The sequence below is a fragment of the Periophthalmus magnuspinnatus genome, chromosome 11, assembly GCF_009829125.3.
Source record: "Periophthalmus magnuspinnatus isolate fPerMag1 chromosome 11, fPerMag1.2.pri, whole genome shotgun sequence".
Classification (NCBI taxonomy): domain Eukaryota; kingdom Metazoa; phylum Chordata; class Actinopteri; order Gobiiformes; family Gobiidae; genus Periophthalmus; species Periophthalmus magnuspinnatus.
The window spans coordinates 8449430-8474422 of record NC_047136.2 but is presented as its reverse complement, the minus strand read 5'-3'; the positions used below and the strand labels follow the sequence as shown (position 1 = coordinate 8474422).

Here is a 24993-nt window from a genome sequence, read left to right as displayed (position 1 = left end):
TTATTCTAGCAAAAAAATGTTACCAGTATGTTGCAAACCATAAAATATTAGCAATCAAACAGCAGATTATACCACAGGATTCTCAGCTGTCTCCAGCTCAGTTTAAACTATAGGGTAGACTAGACTCTACAGTTTTGTGATCTCACGTGAACCAAATGTTTTCTATGGTAGAGTTTGCTGTGTAACTGTCAGATTTGTTGACCTGGTTTATGGTTAATCTCTGTGTAATTACTGGATCTATCCACCTGAAACAAAAACTGGCACCAAGTTTAAAAGTGTACACATAAATCTGTTTCATATATAGTTATAGAGACCCCTGCCCACTATCTGAAAGTATTCATGAAATACTAGAGCTTGAATGCAACTTATTGCAGATTCTTTGGATTTATTTTGAGACTAACCATACATTGCATTATTTTGTGCTAATTTACTCATGTTTTGCAGATGCAGCAAGATTATAATGTGGAGGAGGAGACCATGGCAGTTGTCATAACATGTGAATGCACATTCAAGTTTGTTCAGAAAGTTCTCATGAGACTGGATGAGAAGAAAATGAGTGCCAAATTTCACAAGCTGAGTGTGTTGGTGTGTTGTGATTTCATTCTTATCTGTACTGAGGCTAAAGTCCATATGACAGATTTTTACAAATTTTGATTTAATTTGGTGGGATAATACGTATTGTAAATATAAATGATAGTTTTACAACAATCAAGAAGCAATTCTGTTGAAAAGCTGAAAAAAGTAGAGTGTTCTTAAGGATGACATCACACTAGAGAGAATTCTATCTAAAAGTTTGGCAGAATTTGTAAGAAACACATTTTTTCCTTTAAACATTATTTCAACAAAATAAATGGTTGTTAGTTAACATTTATGGATCTCCATTGAGTTATGATCTCCAACAGGAAGAACAATTTTAAACCTAAAAAAAATATCCAAACTGGGGGTAAAAATTTACATTTGTAAAATCTTAAATATAAAGATTTTAATTGTGTTTTATTAGAATGAGTGGTCCAACCTGTCATATGCACTTGCTGTAACACTGCACCAAGACCAGTTAGAGTGAAAAAGGTGTAAAAAAAACAAAACAAAACAAAACAAAAAAAAAAAATTCAAGTGCAGATGATGGCTTACTTTATCATTTTCTTTGCTTGGTGGGATAGCAACTGTGGAAAAAATATGGTTAAAAATGGTTTTACATCAGTCAAGTGGGAAATTCTACAGGAAGTAGATGGAGGGATTTCTTTATATTGCTCAGCACTAAGTCGTCACACGATTATGCTCAAGGAACACAAATTTCAGTTTCTTGTCTTTCTGGTTTTTCAACAATTCATAATCTATGTAAGTGACCATTGGCCTATGTTCACTTTGTGGATGTTACATAAGCTGTTTAGTATAACTACATACTTGCACATTATGTATGTTATTATGTACGTTATGTATGTTTTATACATTTATAGTAGTGATCAATTTGCATGTTGCAAATAAATAGTTAATTTATCCAATGTGCTGTGAAATTACTAAGATTATAGGACAACTATATATAAGACCCAAAAAAAAGGAAAAATAGAGTGTATTTATTTCAATTTTTTTTTTTTCAAATAAAGATTTTTCTCACCACTAAAAAGTAAGGTGAAAACAGCACTAATGTAGAAAAACACCTGAGCACAAAAAGCAAAATAACTTAAAATACTATTTTCCAGATAAAGCGTAAAAAGGTAAACCACTTCAGATGGCCTCAAAACATCGTGTTGGAACGAGAGTCAAATAATGTTTCTCTCTTCAGTCAGAGCGATTTCTGTTCTAAAATCTGAAGCTCCTGCCCCTTTGTCCTGCAGGATAGACCAATGGAAGAACAGAACAGCTCCCAGCAAGCGCTCCGAGCAGCAGCTTGCCCCACGTGGATGGACACGCACTCACACTGAAATACACATCATAATGAATGTGAAAAACTGTTTGGAGGCAGCAACAAATATATTTACAGCTTATTTCAATCCTAATAACATAGTAACAATAGTAACATTGAGTGAGCAGTTAGCACTAAAATCACAAGTATTATAAAAATATTAACATTGATTTTCTCAGGTGTTCAAATGCTTATTTGCAGCAGTAACATACAAATAAATGATTTTAAAAATCATACAATGTGATTTCCAGATTTTTTTTTTAGATTATGTCTCTCACAGTGGACATGCACCTAAGATGAAAATTTTAGACCCCTCCATGATTTCTAAGTGAGAACTTACAAAATCACAGGGTGTTCAAATACTTATTTGCCTCACTTTATGTTGTGTACTGTTCTTGTGACTATAGTAGCTGTGACATTCTGGATGTTTTCAGTCTGATGTTGGTCATATAAATACAACCACAATTGGTCAAGGTGACAAGAGCAGAGTCAGAATGTTTTCAAATGTGAATCACCAATAGCTGAGCCAGGAGGGATCCACTGTCGGGGGCCCTAAAGACAAATTCAGCTTAGGGCCTCCTGAAAGCTAGGATGGCCCTGACCGTATGTTTAATAGACCCATGACTACATCCTATAAGCCATCCGTAAACCTTAACTTCATGGCTATGCGGTTACATGATTCTTTTAGGGCTTAATACTGTGCTTTAGGCCTGTCACGTGACCTGCTCAAACTTTTAACAAAAATGAATATTCCTACATATGAAAAGTATTCAGAAGTGTCTTTGAGTGTCAAACATGTGAATAATGAAGACCAAGTCAATCATCTGTTATCAACAAGGTCTGGACTTAGAATTTTCAAAGTGTTCTATTATTCTATTCTATTTTCAAACCCAAACTGATCAATAATAGTGTTATTTGCTGCAACGATGGCTAAAACAGCTCAATATTTTGTTTTTATTGTGTGGTGACTTGTGAACAGTGTAAACTTTACTCCTTAAAGAAAATTTGTATAAGTTGCACTGCATTGTGGGTAATTTTCAGCGCTCTGAGGTGGCCAAGAATCTACAGGATCCTGGCAGTTGGGAAACGCCCTTAGATGTTGTATCCATTTAATGATGATGGTGCTTTTTGATACATCATTGCTGCAATCTTAAAAAGGTTCAGTATGTGACTTGATGGAGGTTCGTGGAAATAGTTAAAACCATACTACATTCGACATGGATACAAGTGTTGTGCCAGATTGTAGAAAATTGCAGCCAAAAAAAATAATAATAAAAGATTTCCATGGAAACGTTCCAAGTGAATTAAGTTTGCGGAGATACAAGTCCGCTCAAGCCCAGGATGCGGTTTATTTCCAGTAAAACAAAACTTTGGTCAAGTAGATGAGTCAAAATGTTATACTATGGCTTTAAACTCAAATAACAAAAACTACATGCACTCAAAAATTATATTTTTAATAAAGTTCTGGTATGAAAGACAGACCATAGCCAGCCATGATGGTCATCTTGGGCTACAGACGTTTTACACTTCTTTTGAATGCACACAGACCTCCAGCAGTCCAATTACAGCAATGAAGTTTGGTCCAGTTGCATGTGCTGGCCAAGCAGTCTTATGTCAGCATTTTCTCTAGACACACCAACCTACTATTAAGTACTAATAGGACCAGCAATAGTCTCATTTTAAGTCACATTCAATGCTAGCCTAATGAAGAAACCAGAAACACTCATGGCAAATTAAGCATTTATTCAAGTCACAACACATTCCTGTTGGAAAACGGGCATGGCAGTTGAATTGTGTAGTAGGTCTGTAGAGATTTTCACACGCACATGCGAGGACATGTCAAGAACTGTTGAAGTTGGAAGTCTATAGACTCATTGAAATGAGTCATCCAGGACAGAAGAACAGTGTCAAGGGTTTTATGCCTTTACATACGTCCTCACTGCAACCACATCTTCCATAATGCATTTCTGTAGAAGGGGCAAAACATAAATGGCAGACTAAATGCTTGACAGGCTTCTTCCTGTGTACAAAGAATAAAACTTACTACTATCAATTTCCCATCTGTGATCTCCCGCTCTATACAGGTCTCTTTGCCATCCCAGGTCTGTTTCTGGATAAGTTTACCATTTTCCAGTGTCATCACAGTCTGCAAAAGGACACAAACATAACCAGAAGGACTATTTAAATGACAACTTGAAAGCACCTGAAGTGTAAATGACCAACCTTTGTATGCCTGTCATCTGCAGTGGTTTCATCAAACTGCTCACCGAGTTTGAACTTTATTTCAGTAGTTTTAAACGTGCTTTGAGACTTCATGCACACAACTCCGTGCTTGTCCACAGATATTATCAAATCAGGTTTGACAATGTTGCCCATCTTCCGAATTGCCACGTTCACACCTAGGAAAATGAAATTAAGAGGAATTATCTGCATGTGACTGCCAAATAGCATGGACTTCACAATCAGTGATTAAGCAGTAGGTCTTACCAAGTGTGTTCATGTATTCGTCAAAGTTCTTACTCTCATTCAGCTTCCAAGTCCCAACAAACGCTTCAACCATCTTTGCGACCTTGGTGTGTTCTCCTCAGACACCTGCAGAGCAACTACACGAAACTTTATCTGACTGCGAGCACGAGACACTGAGTTTTTAAAGTCACGGCCCCGCGCTCTGAGCCAATCAAAATGTGATACGTCACTACAGGTAGATAAAGTCCCGCCCCTCCATCATGCGGTCAAGTTTACCTATAAACAGATCATTCCAATGTCATTGTAATTTATTTTTTTTTTTTTCATTTATTCTCTTTTGCTTGGACAGCCTGTTGTATTAGTCCACTAAAGTAAAAGTAGCATCCAATTAAACAAACTAATAAATACTAACTAAAATTATATTCTATTCTTAAAAATGTGGTAACCTACATTTAACATTTTTCTTTAAAATAATAATACGCTTCTGCAATATCGAGTTAGTTGCTCACCAAAATTTAGAATTTAAAGTGCATAAAAGACTCTGTAATATCCAGCAGCTGTTCAGATACGACACGGTTTGCTAGTTTAGTTTAGTGGGTTTTGTTGGTTTGGAGGCAGGCCACTAGAGGGAGCCAGAGGATACAGGCTACACGTAAGACATATTCAATTCACCAATACAATGGGTGAACTATAGACTTTATTATCATTGTGGATATGAACCCTAAAAACCTAGAAACTCTAAAATAAAAATGTCAATGTGAAAGTTGTTTTGCAGTTCTGACCAGTGTGTACTCTTGTTGTTTCCTTAGGCAGGACACTTCATCTATGTACCTTGCCTACAGTGTGAATAAGGCGCTTGAGTGAGCTATTGGTGGTAGTAAGAGATGCCTTTAATGGCCTTTAATAGATTGGCAATATTTCATAGATTGACCACATTAGTCTGGCCCAGGGCTGCTGTAGCTGTCCACAAAGTATCTCGACTATATGTTTAGATGACCATTGATTGAGAGAGCATAGAGCATACTTTTCTTTTCTTTTTAATATTCTTTTTAATATTCTTTTTAATATTCTTTTTAATATTATTTATTTATTTATTTATTTATTATTATTATTATTATTATTATTATTATTATTATTATTATTATTATTATTATTATTATTATTATTATTATTATTATTATTATTATTATTATTATTATGAATTTTTATGTAATTGCAAGATACCTAAATCTACCTAAATCTCTGGCATTGTCTCTTAACCTTTGTAATGACCTACATAACAAGCCAAGTCCTTAACAAATACACACTGCACACTATAATAACTTACAGTAAGACACATATTTAACATTCCCTGCTGCAAAACCCCTCCATGTAGCTAAGGGTATGGTATTATATTGCTTAGTATCTGGCGTTATTAATTCCTCAGTCAGTCTGCATGTGCTGCTTGAACATCCTAGTATCATCATGTCTTTTCTCATTACAGAGACGACACCGGGAAACCAGCTGTGACACTCCTCTGCCATCATCTGACAAACGACCACTGCCTCGTGATTACGTAAAGACAAGAGAAGTGTGGTCCTGTCAGGCTGAGTCAATAAAAGAGGTGCTGCTCTGCAAACCCACCATCAAACCCACACATCTCATAATCAAATAGATAGAGAGACAAGAGCACCAGCCCCGCACTCAGCAAATGAGAAGGGTCAAAGGTCGGTCAGTGCAATTAGGTGTACAATTTGAATGTGGGGTCTTCAATTAATTGACTGCAGTACATACAAATGATGTTGGTAAATATGATCTCAAAAAGTATCAATACTGAATCGTCTCCTTTTTTTTTAGAGGTACCACATACCAACGTCAAAGAAATACTGATGAGTCTGTGCTAAAATAGCTTATTATATCCTGTTATTCATATAATGTGAGATAATAGGGGAGACAGACGTTCACTGTCATCACTTTATCAATGCATTTTATTGACATTGGCAGCAAGTCTTGAGCTTTGGCCTTTTACCATCAAAATGTTAGTATTGTGATTAATTTGGTCGAATTATGTGGCTAAACTGACAAAATTCAAGGATGAACCAAAGCATCCTAACTATAGATTATACTAAAAAACTATAACAAAGTGACATAAACAACAGGAGCACATCAAAAACTAGAAATCCAAAGTCAAAATTTCACCCAAAACCTAATCAGCACTAAATACTAGTCTTTCATTGTTTTCAGAGTTTTTAATACCACTGATACCACCTGTTTGTCTTATACAATAACGCTAATTATTCTTCTTTTAAATAGCTTTTAAGGAGACCTATTACATTTTTGTTATGATACAGAACTTCCTCATCTCATCCCATTGTGAGGATTAATACCTGTATAGACACTCATTTCATAAGAACCTGCCTCCCTTATGTGGACAAAATCCCCGTGAACTAAATAAATCTTAAATTGTTAGATCAACACCATGGGTTTAAGTTAAGATATGAGTTAAAATAGGTTAAGATTGGGTTAGTCAGTGTAGTGTCCCTAAAAATCATGGAAACCCAACATTGTGCGTGTCCGTGTGTGAACTTCCTTGACTTTTCAACTATTTATTTTTAGCAACATGGTCAAAGAACAAACATGTTATTCTCAGTGTGCCCTACTGTACCATGCTGTATATAGGTTTTTCTCAAGTCCTTTTCCTGAAGTGTGGACCCAGCCTTTGAAACTAACACAGTGGCGCAGGCAGAGGTCTAAATATAGACACGAGGCAACTGAAAGGCGCACACATTTCCACCCATCAAGATCACACTTATTTAACCATTATATCGTGTAAGTAAAAGTTGCCCATGTTTTGTCGATGGCTCTTGGTTAAACTTCGGTCCAAAGCAAACAAAAACTCAGCCTTGAGCTCACCACAGCACAGTGTCTTTTCAGTTAGTCACAGTTTTTAATTAGTCACTCATCATCTACATACTTATTCACCCAGTCTCCAATCATTCTAACAATATTTATCAAGTTAGTTAGTTGTTAACTAGCTATTATAAAGAAAGGAGAATATATTAGCTTGGGTTTTGGTTTCCAGTCAGTATAATATGGTATCAGCAAAAGAGTTATTTCAGATTACATTGCACAATTGGCTGCAGTACTGTTCACTATGGGGATATGCTCTTTGTTAGTCACCACAGTAACACAATTGGCACAACTTTATTCCTGGTTATGCGTGGGCATTGTGGGGAAATACCTCAAATAATATACTACAAAGTACATCACACGAGGTACACACTCATCAGTAACAATGCTATCTTATTGTTTGAAGGATTCACACACGAGTAGCAGCCAGAACAAGTGTGACAATAAAATGTGTAATCGACCAGTGTCCAAATTTATCTGGAAGCTGCTGCAGGGAGAGTTGAAAACATCCTGAGATTGACTGTGAACACCCACAGGATCCGGACTGGACTTAAAGTAGGCTGCAGTTTCTGGTCCAGGAGAAAGGTATTTCCTCTCGAGACGTCTATAAGGAACTCAAGTATGTTGGAGGGGGTGCACTATTAGATAAAATACAGTCAAAGCAGTGACTAAGTTGTGTAAAATCCTGGATAAAACTATCTCCTGGAGCACCAAATCAAGCATTTTGTTGAGTAGCCAAAAAAAAAATCATGAAGGCTGGTACTTGTAAATAAATAAATACACAAATAATTTTAAAAACATTCATTCACATTTTTAGTAAATACATAAAAAACAGACCCCCCCCCCAAAAAAAATAAAAAAAAATAAAAAATAAATAAAAAATCCTGGCGTGTAACATGAATTCAACTGAACTCCATTTCCCACAATGCCCCACCCCACTCTGCCTCCGCCTCCCCTCCTCACTGTGTCCTGGCTCCTCGGCTCACACAGTAGTGCTGCAGACCAAACGGCGGTGTCTCGTCTCTCTCCAGTCGTGTAAATGTGCGCGGACTGGACCAGGAGCCACGGCCCTCTCCATGGACGCACCACGCGCTCACGCATCACTTTGACGCATCTGTAAACGCAGCTCCAGCACAACACGCGCACAGGATAAACCCATAAACACTTCTCTGTGTTTCATGCTGGATCTTTGAATGGTGCGTTTTGGATCACCGGTAAGTCTGTGTTTCATTTCGACTAAGTTAAGTTTTGTTTCTTTTTGGATTGTTTGGTTTTTTGATGTTTGGGGAATTGGCTGTGAATTTGGAGGGAAGATGAGTGAATAAGAGGAAAGACGTAAACTTTGCGGAGAGTACTGCGGCAGACTCAGTGGTCGCATAGAAGAGCAGCGATGACAGCGAAGAGGAGCAGACTTGTTGCCTCATACCAACACACGTTCCTATAGATAGAAGAAGATTGTTGCCATGTTTAGGCTGCAGATTGTACTGTGGGATTTACAGATAGTTGCAGTAGTACTCCTTTAAGGCAATGATGTTCACTTGCTGTAGACTGGATCTTTGCCACCTTAAAGAATGTGTTTGAATGTCATCACTGTGCACTGCCTGTAGTGTCCCTATGATGATTTCTGCACATAAATATAGTTATGACCATCTCAATGTCACACATGCAGCAAGGAAATCACACATTTTAATCTATTATTGGTAGGCAACATAACACCATCATAGTATCATTTATATTTCTGTGAGCTGGTATGACACATGAAGGCATAGGACAATACTTGTAGGCTATGTACGTTTTGAAGTAAACTTATATTATCCTAAAGTTTAAACTGATTTTTTTTTATTGTGGTTTTCAGATGCCCTATATCAGGTTTGTCCAAACTTTTTTTCACCAATACTGACACGTATTTGAAGCAGAGGGCCACAGACCAATGTTGATACAGGAAGTCAAATGGTGGATTTAACACAGGTTTGACAGAGGCATTGTACGTTTTATAAGACTTGGAAGATTATTTTTAGGTCTGTGTCACAATGCAATGTGATGTTATCCAGGTTATAGAGGTAGAATCTCTTCAGTTTGTAGTAAAAAAAAAGCTTCCTGATCAATTGGACCAGTTTAGGGCCAACAAAAATTGGTCTGAGGGCTGCATTTAGCCCCTGGGCCATAGTTTGGACAGCCCTGCCTATACCTTTATAAATGGGCTTGGCACTTGGACATGCTTTAGCCCCTTGAGACTGTTAGCCTACCAGTGTATGGGGCATTAAGTGGAGCTATAATTGCAGATATGATCAGACAAGCATAAGCAGCACTGTCACTATTAGCCCTGACAACCACCACTGTGTAATATATAGTGACATGAGGTTGGGGGGGCACACGCACAGTCAAACACACATCCCATATCTGTAATACCACCCCAGCATGATCCCAAACCTTCATACATACTGTAAATATATCAGACTTTCCTTTCCTCTCTATTGAGCTGCCAGATTTAGTATTTTTCCTAGGTTTATGTCCAAAAGTGAAAAAGCACTGATCAAATGCCACCATAGGCCCACTGGTCCCCTCCCATCTTTCTGTGTTGATGTGATGTTGAATAGCTGTTGGCAAGGCATCCTCCCTGCAGCGGCCTGGCTTTCACAAACACTCACTTCAACCAACACAATTTGCACTTTGTTCAAGCTGTTCATTCCCCAGCTCTGTACTTCCTTGTCCATTCCCCACTAAACATTAATAGAACAAACTATGCAAATCATTCTCTTGGGAGGTTAAATTTAAAGGTCCTATATTCTGCAAAATTGACTCTTGTGAGCTTTAAAATGTTATAACCTCATCAAAAACATGCCTGGAGTTGTGTTTCATTCACACATGTTTGAGTAATCCTTTATTATTAGTCTGTCTACATCTAAAAAGCTCAAAATGCTCTGTTCTACCTTGTGATGTCATAAAGTGGTAGTTTTCAAGTTAACAGCTACTTTTTAACCTTTTATTTAGTAGAGATTGGCAATTACAGGGCTGAAACTATCCAAAGGATTCTTGTGAAGATGTGTGGAGTTTAAAAACGGACTGGAGCACTTCCTGAATTACCACATGACATCACAAGGTGGAAGAAAACCCAACTCCAGGTATGTTTGTGATGAGGAAACGGCATTATAACATACATCAGTGTAATGTAGGCCATTGTTTTGTCTAAATTGTACTGGTTAGACAAGGCTGCCATAGTTACTTTCTGCCATTGTGTTTTTGCAGGCTTGTTGCAGCTGTAAAAAGAGTGAGAGAGGTGAGAAAAGGGCTGCAGGGAAAGTCACAACGCATCATCATGTTGTTAGATTGTTTTTTGAATGTTATTGTTATTTCAGGCCTTAAGTAAGAACGCAAAAACAGTATCTAATAGCGTGGGCTGTGAGGGCCAAAGCGCCAGTGAATTTGCATAGTGTATTATCTTCACAGCGATAAGCCAGAAGTCACATTGCACTTTCATTAAAAAAAACAAACAAAAAAACAAAAAACATTGATGTATACATTATTAGACAAATGTTGTGGTTTACAGATCAGAACTTTGCTAATGTTAAAGAAATTAATGTTGTTTGCATGACCTCGGGTGGACAGATATGCAAAGAAAAAAAGTCCCTCCGTGTAACTTCTGTGACTAGTTGATCAGTACTCTCCTTAATGACTGAAAGACACTGTTTTACACATTAATGTTCAACTACATACTTTACATACTTCATAGTTTATACATGACCAGTCAAAAGTTTGGACACACTTCATTTCATTTATTTCTCTTCTTTATTTCCATGGTTATTTACAGTGTAGATTATCACTAAAGGCATCAAAACTGTGAACTATGGACACATATGGAATGCAGCAATAAAAAAATTAACTCAAAATAACTCAATATTTGTTTTTGATTTTAAAAAATAATAATAAAGCCATTGTTTGCTGTGAACCCTGGTTTGAACATTTGGCATTTCTTGACCCTCATCTGTAACGTAAAAACCTTTTCAGGATACTTAATCATGAATGTTTGACTCTTTCAATACAAAATATGAAAAAATTTTAGTTGAGTTTTTTCCGTTATTACATAATTCTACATATCTTACATTATATATTTGATTTCTTCTGTATCTATACAAAATATAAAAAGCAGTGAACATATAGAAAATAAGCATTGCAGGAGAGGGTGTGTCCAAACATTTGACTAGTAATATACAGGTTTGTTCAGTTATGTTCAAGACACTTGTTCACTTGTTTAGTTTTTTATTATATGGTGTCAGTATGTGTTTTTATTATGATATTGAAAGTGATATAGAGCAGTGATGTGATGTTTTTGAGTCGGCTCTTTTGAACAGTCACTTTCCATGAACAGCTGGAACTGGATCTTGTTTTTTAAAAGAACCAAATCTTTTTCTTCCAATTTTTATGGATTTATATAACACTGACCCAACACAAGAATCAGCACAAAAGCAGAGCAGGCGACACCACTGAGAGCTCTATGCACAAAAAAACCAACAAAAAACATATTTGGCATGATAATAATAATTCGTTTGTAGTTATTAATATTGTAGATCAACTTTTTATTAGTTTCATTTTGAATTGTAAACACACTCTGATTCTCAGTTTGAACCATTTTAAACTGATCTGAGGCTCGGTTGTTTCTCTTTATGATTGGTTTATAGATAAAATGAGTTCTCACTATAGATAAAGAGTTTTCTTGGCTTCTGACCTAAATAAATGAATAAATAAATAGTAAAAGAGCCAGTTCTTTTAATGGCTCTTTGCAATAAACAGATTGAAAAGATTCATATCCAATAAAAGAGCTGAAAGTGCATCAGTAGTATAGAGTGTCAAACATTTTCTCAGGTATCAAACCCAAATGTGAAATGTGAGTAATATAACAGACAATAGAAGCTTGATCTTTTCTTTCTTTCTCTGATATATTTATCTGGCTTCTTTAAATAGAAGAATGCAGACACCACATTACTTCTCAAGTCATACGTCTTTGATGACCTGCAGAAAGGTTGAGATGTTGCATTTAAAATTCAGAATAAGTCCTGAAAAACGTGAAACTTTTCTTGTTGGTGCTGTTTGCTTGTTGACCTTTGTGCAGTCTGGAGGGGCCTGTGTTTATGTGACATTGTGGAAAGTCATTTGCATGATTCGAACTGCTCAGGAGGAGAGGGAGATTCAACAGCTGCCAGTGATCTCATTAAGAACGCCGTCATGTTTCACCGGAATGGAAAACCTGCAGATATCCCCCGGTGCTAGGATAATGGCGACTGCTGCGAAAGTGTAGTTTTATCATGAGCTGTCAAGGTGTCGCTTTGCAAGACCACCCGTTTCACACTCAGTTAGGCCTCAGTAAGTACACAGGAACCGATCCTAGGCATTGGCGGCAAGAAAACATGTAATTACCCAGCGGTACCCCGACCCAACTGCCTGTGCATCTATAACTGCCCCCTGAGGGAACGCAAACAGGACAAAGGGAGGGAAGATTGTGATCGTGAATGTCATGTACTTATAAATAGAAATGCATATAAAAAGCCTGTTGAGAAGTTATAACATTTTATGAGGGAGGAATTATTATGTTATTGGTTCTGCATTTTATATGGTGTGCACTGCAGGCGGTTAATACTTTTACCAGAGCGTTACGGTTGACAGAAAGAAAATCAATCCCCCGATACTAATCAATACTAAAACTAGTATCAAAACTAAATGGTAAATTGTCACGTTTTTATGTAGTGATTTTCCACCTTCAAGGCAAACACTCACCCATTCACTCGCACATTTATACACCAACTAGATACACATTTGAACAATTAGCCATACTTAATGAAATCCACATAAATGGCCCTTTTTGGAATATTTTTGAATTGTCTAGATCAGGGGTGTCAAACTCATTTTCACTGAGGGCCACATCAGCAAAAAGGCTACCATCAAGGGCCAGATGTAACTGTAAGGCAGTATAAATGTCACTAGATATAACCAAATGTCATGTAAAATAAATCTAACTACCTTTTAACTTATTAAATAACAGTTTCTATATTTATTACTTGTTCAAGTTGCAAATATTGCATCTCTCTGTAACTGCGTATCCCCTGAAAAACTGACATTTTTAAAAGTGTGTATCTGGTCTTGGCACATCTGCTCACAGACCTTCAGCACTGCTTCAGCCTTTTACAGCCTTTTAATTATTGGACAATTAGTTGTTTTTCTTGAAGGCTAAGTTTTGCATATTGAGCTCCGTGTTTTGTGTCAAAATGTCAAAGTAGATTGTACTCTTTCACAACCGACCCCCCCTCATAACACAAAAAACATACAGGTTTTTCTCCTTGAAGCACAAACTTGTATTCACCTTCACCTTTCTCGAAACTACCCTCCATGCCAACAATTTTCCTCTTCCTGAACATTTTTGGATCATTATTTTCAAATATTTCTCAGTTCCACTGAAAATATCATAGTTTATGGTCAATTTACGCATTAAAGCAGCATAGACTTCAAAATGACAGTCATGCCTTTTAATTTACCTTCTCTCGGGCCACATAAAATGACGTAGCGGTCCACATTTGGACCCCGGGCCTTGAGTTTGACACATGTGGTCTAGATCTATATCAAAACTAGTATAATGCTACATGTATCAAGCATTCTCCTTAACATCAAAAAATTAAGTTTAAAATGTTTACGTTTTGTCAACACTCATGGACACAGAGAAAACCAAATGTCTGCAGTACTCAGATTATAACAGGTTCATAGTAATTCAGCTTTTTCCTGTGTATAATAGATTGACTTTTGAGTAACTGTGTGGAGAAATCACAGTCAAGAAGCATAATTGGACTATTCTGTGCACGTAAACATAACGAATGACAGAGAATTAATTAACCAATGATTAACAATCCTGCGTAAACGGGTAAATGACAAATCAATATGCCATTCCTGTCAACCCCAGTGAAGAAGCAGATCAGTTTCACAAAGTGGCTGTATTTTCTCAACTTTGACTTGTTGGTAAAACCCACACAAACCCATTTAGCAGTCCGCTCACTTCTTATTGAGAATGCCCCAGTGGTCTAATGCGCTGCAAATCTCCCAAGGAAACGCTCTGCCGCAGTGGGGTCTAAAATAAATCTTATAATTATCAGCTGAAATGATGCAAAGCGGACTGGAATAAACACTAAAGACACGGCACCTTGAGATTTTAAAAACAGGCTTGTACTAGCACCACTTGTCCTTCCGCAAATGCTGCCAGTGCTTAAAATTCTATGCTTGTCTGGTATGTTTTAATTGCCCACGTTGTTAAAAGTTTGATGAGTGCACGTGTAATTATCTTGACTTGTGTTCTCGGATGCTGCTGGCAGGACCGGGCATTTGATGCGAGCGTTGGAGACTCGGGGTGCGTGAGACTGCATTTGAAACACAGAGAAGACAAGGTTGAGCTGAAAAGAGAGATTAGATTTAGGTTGTGACAGATGAGAGGAATAAAACAGCATACACTTCTCTTGATATGAAAAGACGGTATTGATCTGCACACAGGACGGCACTTGGGTTCTCCCTGCTGTTTTTTTCCAAGCCCCTCACGAGTATTGACCCTCTGTCTGATTGATTTTCCTTTTGTTGTATGCAATGTAAAGGGCACTTGTTATGTCTTTCTAAACTTTCATTTGTAGTAGCTATTATAAAGGAGCGGTGAAAGAGCTACTTCAAGTCTTCAAGTAATTTGCATACATTTATACTTTCTATAATTGGTTGTGTTTATTCTGCTTTTTATTTATCTAGAAAGTGACACATAAGCTAACTACTGCGTCTAATTGCGCAAAACGAAGAAGTGTATATTTACTTTTCTCTTCTAGTTCTCTAAAGAAACGTCAAGCGTGTAGCAAACATGGACATGGACATAACGATTAAGTAATTCAAATCAAAATATTGTATCTTTTAAATGGGGTAAGGCCCTCTCTGGGTCCTCACAACATCCTTCAAATCAGGAAGTAATTGTTCATCTGAAACCCATGAATTGATGCACTGCACTAAGTAACTTTTCTAGTGGAGGATACGTGCTTGTTTCCATGGAGATGTTGTCGCTTTGCTGAGGATATTCCAGATCATTCAACATCTGTTTTTCTATCGAGACAAGCAGGTGACAACCAAAGGCCAAGTTACAGGTCTATCCTCCTAGTTAAAGCAGTAGTTATGAAGTACTCCTATAAGCATGACAAAAATGTACAACCAGGAAATAGAACTCTCACTGCTGATCATTGACACTATTATCTGCAGACTGGACAAAACTTAGAGCGTTATGTAAAAGCCTCTCAACTGTAACGGGTTTGTTTTTGGTGTTTTGCAGGCGACATGTCCCTGTTTGTCAGAGCCAGACTTGTTTGTCCTCACCTACAGTAGGTGTAATCTCACCTGGTCCTGCCCTCAAACAACTGTCAGTAAGTCACCTGTGCTCGCCAAGAATGAGAAACATGTGACACCAGTACTTTTGACACTGGAGGAACTAGGCCTGTCACAATAACACATTTTAAAAAGCGATATTGATCTTATTCCGTCTCGTCTACTTTTTACGTAAATGCAACAAAACTGCCCTTTCTATGTGGTGGTATTTCCCGTTCATTTCAATGGAGAATTTGGGAAAGGTTTGCCGCTAAAATATTATATAAAGTAGACTAATTTGTGTCAAACATCTGATGTCTATGTGCAACAAGTCAACAATGCACCGATTCTCTGGGAAGATTTAAAACGTCTTTGTAGTCTTAGTCCCTATAGAACATACCTGCTGTCAAGATCAGCCCACAGAAATTTCCAGTGAATATTGCTGAAGTAAATATAGACGATAAACGATAATATTGAAACCAAACCATAAAGCAGATTATTTACACAAAGTATTCTTAATGTACAGTATTGTTAAAAAGCACAAACTGCAGTAAATAAATAACAGAATGCAACTCTTGCATAGTTTGTTTCTATAATGAGTCATAGATGCAGCTCAAATCTCATTGTAGTACAAAAAAATAACCAAAGATTTCCCTCTGGTGTAAGTATCCATGATAAATATTGACCCTCAGAAAGTATTATTCCATCTGTCATGTGTTGAACGATAAGTCGATATAGTATTTATTGTGACAGGCCTAGCAGGAGTACACATTTACTTTCACCTCTGAATCACTAGTGAATGAGCAAGTTTTAACAGCAATTCATGTTTTCTCATATGTGATTGTTAATACTTATTTTACTGAGGTTTTTTTTACACAACTGGGAGTAATCTCAAAAGCGAAAGAACAAGCAAATAATAACCATAATTTGCATTACAAAGGGCTACACGAATGCCACCAATTTACCAATTTACCAATTTGTATTTTAGTTACATTCATAAATTATTTTCCTCTGTGCTCTTTCTAATATTTTCCTGCCTTTTCAAAGAATAATTACAAACTTGCCACTTTTCAAACGCATTTCATATATTTTGTGTAAGACAAAATGCTGTTATCAACCTGGGGCAATTTACTAAAGGATAAAAAAGGTGGTTTGCCGCGTGATCCCCTGTGTATTGCTCTGAAATTGTTCCTTCCAACGTGCTATTGAGCAACGCAACAGTGAGAGGAAGAGCAAGCAAACATTAAGCCAGATTGCCTTGGGGAACTTCTTATGGGAAATCTCAGTCCCTCCTCACATAAAATTGTTGGTAGCAGTCGTCTTTATGTATTCCCACAGTGAGGCTGGGAAATCTGCATTAGATGAACAACAGGGAATTGATAAGGATTTGTCTTATGTTGTGCTGCAGTCTTCAGGGCACGGCCTTGTTGTAGAAGAAAGAACAGAACAGAACGATATAGATTCTGTAGGATTGTAAATGTTGATGTAACCTTGCTCCTCTGTGGTTGAACTCTGCATTTATTCTTCATATCTGACCTCACTGGTTTCATCTTGCGTAAAAGATGTTGGCATATTGTTTCATTTTCAGCACAGTAAATACTATGTGAATCCTTACTCTTGTTTCAGAAAACTATTTTTTGCACAGTGACCTAAACGTCGTTGATTTGAACGTGCACCTTGGCCGGCCGCACTGTGATGTATGACACAGTTTTAATAATAACCCAACATGATGAAGAGCAGGCTGCAGTGTGTGAAGAGGAGAGGCTTTGTCCCTGTTCTCTGGTACAAAGTGGTGCAGGTACAGCAGCAGCAGGTTCACTCTGCAGGGGACAGGCTCAGTAAAGTCACCCAGGAACTGCACACTGCACTGAACAGATAAATAATGCTTGAATGCACATATAGCACCCGGTGGTTGTTAGCGCACAGGGCCCAACACTGCAGAGTAATAAGGTGTCGTGAGAATCTGTTCAGCTTCCTGTTATATGTAACGTTTTCAGGATTTTTTGCCACTCAAGTTATATTATGTTTTGTTTTGAATTGTTAATTGCGCCATTCATCATTTTTTGTAAATCTGAAACTCGTGTCGAGACTATTTATGGAGTTCAGCTTCCTGTTACAGTCAAGAAGGCAAGTTTATTTGTATTGCACTGTTCTTGCATAAAGTAATCCAAAGTGCTTTACAGAATAAGAAAGACTTTAAAATCACAATACAACAAATCAAAACATAAATAATCATTGTAATATTAACATTAAAAGAGAAGAGGACCTTTCAGTCATATGCACAGTGAATAAGAAGGAACCTGGATTTAAACATTGTCAAAGTAGAGGTCTGTCTCACATCTTCAGGAAGACTTTAGGTTTTAGCTGCATAAAACTGAAACATTGATTCTCCATGTTTAGTCCATGTCCATGTTTAGTCCATGTTTAGTTCATGTTTAGTCCATGTTTAGTCCTTGTTTAGTCCATGTTTAGTCCATGTTTAGTCCTGGTTTAGTCCATGTTTAGTCCATGTTTAGTCCTTGTTTAGTCCATGTTTAGTCCGTGGCCATGTTTAGTCCGTGGCCATGTTTAGTCCATGTTTAGTCCGTGTTTAGTCCGTGTTTAGTCTGTGTTTAGTCTGTGTTTAGTCCGTGTTTAGTCTGTGTTTAGTCTGTGTTTAGTCCGTGTTTAGTCTGTGTTTAGTCCATGTTTAGTCCGTGTTTAGTCTGTGTTTAGTCCGTGTCCATGTTTAATGCATGTTTAGTCCATGTTTAGTCCTGGTTTGGTCCATGTTTAGTCCCTGTCCATGTTTAGTCCATTCCCATGTTTAGTCCATGTTTAGTCTGTGTCCATGTTTAGTCCATGTTTAGTCTGTGTCCATGTTTAGTCTGTGTCCATGTTTAGTGCATGTTTAGTCCGTGTCCATGTTTAGTCCATGTTTAGTCTGTGTCCATGTTTAGTGCATGTTTAGTCCGTGTCCATGTTTAGTGCATGTTTAGTCCGTGTCCATGTTTAGTGCATGTTTAGTCTGTGTCCATGTTTAGCCCATGTTTAGTCTGTGTCCATGTTTAGTGCATGTTTAGTGCATGTTTAGTCCGTGTTTAGTTCATGTTTTGTCCATGTTTAGTGCATGTTTAGTCCGTGTCCATGTTTAGTGCATGTTTAGTCCGTGTCCATGTTTAGTGCATGTTTAGTCCGTGTCCATGTTTAGTCCATGTTTAGTCTGTGTCCATGTTTAGTGCATGTTTAGTCCGTGTTTAGTCCATGTTTAGTCCATGTTTAGTCCATGTTTAGTTCAGGTCCATGTTTAGTCCATGTTTAGTCCATGTTTAGTCTGTGTTTAGTCCGTGCCCATGTTTAGTCCATGTTTAGTCCATGTTTAGTCCATGTTTAGTCCATGTTTAGTTCAGGTCCATGTTTAGTCCATGTTTAGTCCATGTTTAGTCCTGACTCTGGGCATCAGCAGGAGGCCGGTCCCTAAGGTCCTCAGAGTGTGAGATTTTTCAAATGGCACTAACATGTGGGAGCTGTAACATTTGGTGGACTTTTCCTGTTCAAAGATATAATTTTGTTTTAGGTTGTAAATTGCTATGGCGACGTTCCTAATTTTTCTGCAAGAATACGTTGTTTATCCTTTTTTGTAGTTTTTATTGTAGGAGAGCCATTATATAAAATTAGGGTAGAGACATTCGGTAACTACACTACAATCCCGGCAGTGTATTTATTTGATCTTTCTACAATATAGTAATACAGATCGTGAATTGACCCGTTGACCTTGCTTCTTTTGAATTATTTATCCATGATTTAGCTTGAAGCAAGTGTCTGGTAGATACAGAAACAGTGGAAGCCTTCTTGGTGTGTTTTGTGTGTGTTTTTATGTTTGCCGATGTGCTTGTCATGTGCACAGAGCCTGAAACGTGCTTCACACAGACACGCACAGATCCCACAGTGAGGCTTTACGCTGGAGGCAAAATCTGGCTATTTCCAGGAACATGAAGCACCGGTTCCATCCATCACTAAAGACCTCAGGCTGGTCACTACGGCGACGCCCTGACAACATTTCACCATCTTTACACCAATTTATATGTGTCAGCTTCTCCTCTTGGGTCCAGCCTTTTCATTTTACTTCCACAAATGTTGACCAAAAATATCTACCACTTATAGAACTGTCTGTATAAATCTACTGGGGCTGTGCAAATAATACAATGAATAAGAATGATTTCAGTTATTGCTTTATTCAATTACAAATATATATGTTTGCAATAGATTTTGTAATACATTTTTTGATTTGAAGTCTGCAGCATTGCTCTAATCCACAGTGGCTTTGAAAACAAATTGTCACAAACCAAAGCACTGCTGATAAATTTTTGTTGGTCTGTCTATTCACGTTATTCCAGAAGTCCACCATTGTCATTGGGGTTGTATTATTTTGCATGGAGCTGCCAATCATGACAACAAATAAGTTCTATAGGGACTACAAAGCTGTTTTAAAGCCTCCCAGAGAATTGGTGCATTGTTGAGTTGTTGTTGCACATAAACATAGAATGTTTTAGAAAAATAAACCTACTTTATATCATATTTTAGCGGTAATTCTCCACTGAAACGATTGGAATTCTCATTTAACCAGAAGTACCACCACAAAGAAAGTGCGGTTTAGTAGCATTTAGAAGTTAAAGTGTGTGTTGTGATTATATTTGCCCCAATCGAGCAGCCTTATAACCACTGCTATTCTTAAGCGCGCCTCCCTGTTCCCTTGTAGGTTCATAATAGGAAATACCCGTGTTATCGCTACGCCGAGCAGCATATTAATATAAAGCGTAGACAAACAAACTGTGGGCACGCGCTCAGCCCCTGCCTTCACTCTGATATGTTTGAAGACTGTGTTATACATGGTAATACAAACCAAATTGGATTCTGAATGGCTTCCATGAAAATCTGTTATTCAGTGCATTTGTTGAAAAAAATAACTGGCTAAACACCGTCATTTGCAGAAGGTTGCGTTGGAAAATGTTCAAATTACTGGTCATGCAAGTTTGAGGGTTAGTGAGGGTTGCAAGAAAGACTAAAGCAATTAGACACAATCATCACATTATGACCGAGGAAGTGTACACGAGCTTTATGATCAAAGCACTTCCAGTAAAAAGTGCACTGTGTAACTTTATGTGGAGAACTCACCAACTGCTTCCCTCCTATGTAGTTTCACCGTATGGCAGTAAACTTAGCTGTTCTCCCTGCAGACAAACAAATAATGCCAACAGACAGACAGAAGTTACAGGTCAGATCTGTGGAGGGGTAACCCGCTCACGGTAAGGATACATGTTTTTCAGGGTATCTATTAGAAATAAAAACTCTGTATAGGTCTACCATGATAATTGCTGTATCGACTCAATATATAAAAGCCGGAACAGTCTGTTTTTAGGTCAGTATTTGTCATATGTACATTTTTTCAAAACATTTTTGGTTATTTTTTGGCTATATGATCAAATTTGAGCTATAAAAGACTGAATTAATAACTTCTATGACTAATTACAGATGCAAACTAAGAACTAAAGTGTTTCATTCTGCTGTTTATTTATCGCAACTCATGTTTTTTTTTTTTAAACAATATTCCAGATTTAAAGTAGTTTTTGTCTATCTAACCTTGTATCATTAGGTCAGTGGCATCAATTATTTTCATTTTTATCATTCATTGTCTATATATCGAACTTGAAAATGTGTAATTGTGACAGGCCTACTCCTGTAAGATGCAAGGGATAATTACCAGTTACCAGAATACAAAATTGTAAAGCATAAAGATTTGGCATAATTTGATTAGACCCAAACTGCCATAACTTTGTCAGACCACCTTGCTAACCTAGTATTTGTGCACCTGAAATTACTCACGTGGTTTATGTTGATGCATATGAGCAGGTAGTTGAAATGTTTGTTTGATCTGTGTATTTTTTGTTTCATTTGACCATCTTGTAAAATCGAAAACATAACCAGCTCCGCCCGTTTTCCCCTGTTTACACCAGGGCAGTGTTTGTTAATGGACTACAGGGCTTTTTTGTGACAGAGGCTGATGTGTACCAAGGATTAGAGAGGCAAAAAGTGTGTGCCCAATGCATTGTGGGATTTACTCAGACAAGGATGCAATTAGACCCATTAGAACTGTTTGTACTGGCGGTGTTCCTCTCCAAAGCTGGTGTTGCATTTGATTTGAACAAGCCATCCAGGGAATTTACTCTCTTCTCCATCCCTCGTCTTCCTCACCAGCGTTATGTCTTGTGAATGGGCTCTGTTGTTCAGCTGTTGGTAAATATGCTGGTCCTCGCCTGAGTATAAACAATTGTGTTAGCATAAAGGCAGACAGATAAGAAAGGCAAAGTGGAGCGGAAAGACAGAATGAGTGTGAAAGAGTAAATGCGGTCGGAGAAAAGAGGTTTGTGCCAAGTGATGACACAAAGAGGTGGTTGTGAGGGTGAATGGTGAGGCTGTGCAGGGCTCTGATGCTAACATTGTGCTAAATTTCTTTTAAAGGGACCTGATCCATTAGAATACATTGATATTACTTATAGAAATGGCTACTAAATGTTACAGTAAACGTATGTGTCATCATAAAAATCCCAAATACTAAGTAGTGCAAGTTTTACTACTTTGTATCACCTAAATTGCAGTGGTGGAAGGTAATGAAGTACAAGTAGTAAAGCACTGTACTTAAGTTGAATTTTTAGGTATTTGTACTTTACTTAAGTACATGTTACAGTGGATATGTTTTACTTTTACTTCACTACATTTGAGAGCAGTATCTGTACTTTCTACTCCACTACATTTTTAACTGAACTGAAAAGTAAATAGTACTTTTTGTGATTTGATGGGTTAGTTTTTCCATGTTCGTGACAACATCCTGACTAAAGTTTTTTGAGTTCGGCTTTGAGCAAACAAAAATAAATACACAAAATTCATGAGAAAATGTAAGAAATCATCATGAATTATTTTTATTTAATATCAATACTTGACACTTGTTTGAAATACTTTTACTTTTTACTCCTAAAGTACATTTTTAAACAGGTACTTAAATACTTTTACTTAAGTAGATTTGTTCATGTGATGCTTTTACTTTTACTTAAGTGCCTTTTTACCTCTGTATCTGTACTTTTACTTAGGTAACAAAAGTACTTCATCCACCACTGCTAAATTGTACCATTCTTTCACTTGTTTTTACGATTATAAATTATAAATACAGTAGAATACAATACAATAGTTGTTTTTTGTGCATTATGTGGGTTTGTCCGTTCTGCTCGACTTACCCATGATCCATTAGTTAAAAGCTTTTCTTTAACATGTGTAATTGTCTTTTTCACAGTTAAGTGAAGCTGTGAAGAGCTGCTCACAGGACACAGAGCAGCACACTGTATAAAAATGCACACAAAGCCTAAAGAGTGAGATCGAGCTGTACCACGGGTGCTGCTCCTTTTCTTCAGAGAGTCGAAAGAGGAGGGAGGGAGAGATGAAAGCTGTTTACCTCAGAGCACTTGGGTAAAGCGAGTGAATGTGGTGGAGGACGGAGAAGAGGGAAATAAGAGAGAAGGGCAGAAGGGAAAGGGGAGAGAAAGAGGAAGGAATGAGAGAGGAGAGCCAGATAGACAGATAAACAGAAGTGAGAGGGGAGAGAGGAATGAGAAGGGAGAGAGGAATGAAAGTGAAAGACAGTGAAAGAGAGAAAGAGAGGGGGAGGGACAAGACAGAAGTGAGAGGGGAGAGAGGAGTGAGAGTAGAGAAAAAGGGAGAGAGATTAGAGAGAGTGGAGAGAGAAGGACAAGACAGAAGAGCAAGGGAAAAGAGGGGAGGGAGAGTAGAGAGAGTGGAGAGAGAGTGGAGAGAGAGTGGAGAGAGGGTGGAGAGAGGGTGGAGAGAGAGTAGAGAGAGTGGAGAGAGTGGAGAAAGAGAGAGAGTAGAAAGAGTGGAGAGAGAGTGGAGAGTAGAGAGAGTGGAGAAAGTGGAGAAAGAGAGAGCGTGAAAGAGAGTGGAGAGAGCGCGAGAGAGAGCGTAGAGAGAGTGTAGAGAGTGGAGAGAGAGAGTGGAGAGAGAGTGTAGAGAGTGGAGAAAGAGAGAGAGAGTAGAAAGAGTGGAGAGAGAGTGGAGAGTAGAGAGAGTGGAGAAAGTGGAGAAAGAGAGAGCGTGAAAGAGAGAGTGGAGAGAGCGCGAGAGAGAGCGTAGAGAGAGAGTGGAGAGAGAGTGTACAGAATGGAGAAAGAGAGAGCGAGAGAGTGGAGAGAGTGGAGAGAGGGTGGGGAGAGGGTGGAGAGAGAGTGGAGAGAGAGAGCGAGAGAGTGGAGAGAGGGTGGAGAGAGAGTGGAGAGAGGGTGGAGAGAGGGTGGAGAGAGAGTGGAGAAAGGGTGGAGAGAGAGTAGAGAGAGTGGAGAGAGACAGTAGAAAGAGTAGAGAGAGAGTGGAGAGTAGAGAGAATAGAGAGAGTGGAGAAAGAGAGAGCGCGAGAGAGAGTGTGTAGAGAGAGAGTAGAGAGAGTGTAGAGGGAGAGTAGAGAGAGTAGAGAGAGAGAGACAGTGGAGAGAGTAGAGAGAGAGTAGAGAGAGTGTAGAAGGAGTGTAGAGAGTGGAGACAGAGAGAGCGAGAGAGAGTGGAGAAAGAGAGAAGGGGGGAGGGAGAGGAGTGAAAGTGGGGAGAGAAACAGAAGAACAGAGAGGGACAAGACAGCTATGAGAGGAGTGAGAGGGAAGAGAGGAGTGAGAGTAGAGAGAGAGAGAGGAGAGAGTGGAGAGAGAGGGGCAAGAGCGAGATGTAGTCACTCTAAACTGAGCGTTCTGAGCTGGAGACCCACCACAGCAGGGTGCACTGCAGTACACAGGGACAAGGAAAAAGGTTTTGAACCGTAGCCAGAACTGTACAAATACTAAGCCTCTGCAGAGAGGAAGTGATGGGAGGAAAGTTTAAAGGGAGGTAACTATTAAAGGAAAGTGGAATCTTGGGAAGAAGCTTGATCCTTTTTTAATCCGTGTGTTGAATAGTGAAAAGGTCACATATTACGCTACGCTGATTTTTGGTGCTTGTAATCCTGTTATAAGGTTCCTTCCTCTACCAAAAATATTGTTGTTTTGAAGTTAATGTTTGAATAATTCTACATATTTTTGAGGACATGTCTATATCAGATCACTGCTTCCTTCCCCTGCACATGTTCATGATTTTATATTTCCACTCACATTTATTCCACTACAAAGCGTCTTCAGATGATGACAATCTTTGATGCTGGTAACTACCGTCTTTGGTCTAAAAGGTCACATCAGGAAATCCAGGAAATCCAATTTATAGACATACGAAATGTTCCAAGGCATTTGTTTCCAGACTCATTCTTTTTTTATTCATTTTTTCACCAAAAGTACATGTTTTGTTGA

The 24993-nt window shown here is 38.1% G+C and overlaps 4 protein-coding genes across 6 annotated transcripts in view; 2 read left to right on the top strand and 2 right to left on the bottom strand.

Moving 5' to 3' along the window:
* Positions 1 to 24993, top strand: part of ripor2 (RHO family interacting cell polarization regulator 2) — a 324701-nt gene that overhangs the window by 38281 nt on the left and 261427 nt on the right. The window lies entirely within an intron of this gene.
* tpd52 (tumor protein D52) overlaps positions 1 to 24993 on the bottom strand; it is a 369330-nt gene that overhangs the window by 226187 nt on the left and 118150 nt on the right. The gene's annotated exons all lie outside the window — the stretch shown is intronic.
* Positions 3632 to 4524, bottom strand: LOC117378401 (fatty acid-binding protein, liver-like). Its single transcript, XM_033974993.2, has 4 exons — positions 4391 to 4524; positions 4127 to 4302; positions 3948 to 4049; positions 3632 to 3870 (listed from the first exon to the last, which is right to left on the bottom strand). The coding sequence occupies exons 1-4, from the start codon at positions 4461 to 4463 to the stop codon at positions 3820 to 3822; spliced, it is 402 nt and encodes a 133-aa protein (XP_033830884.1). The 5' UTR covers positions 4464 to 4524; the 3' UTR covers positions 3632 to 3819.
* Positions 8245 to 24993, top strand: part of pag1 (phosphoprotein membrane anchor with glycosphingolipid microdomains 1) — a 59389-nt gene continuing 42640 nt past the window's right edge. The window contains exons 1-2 of one of the 3 annotated variants that reach the window (XM_055225108.1): positions 8245 to 8472; positions 15591 to 15681. The gene's annotated coding sequence lies outside the window, so the exon portion shown is untranslated. The remainder of the gene's footprint in view (positions 8473 to 15590; positions 15682 to 24993) is intronic. The other 2 variants (XM_055225109.1, XM_033974989.2) reach the window with 2 other exon arrangements.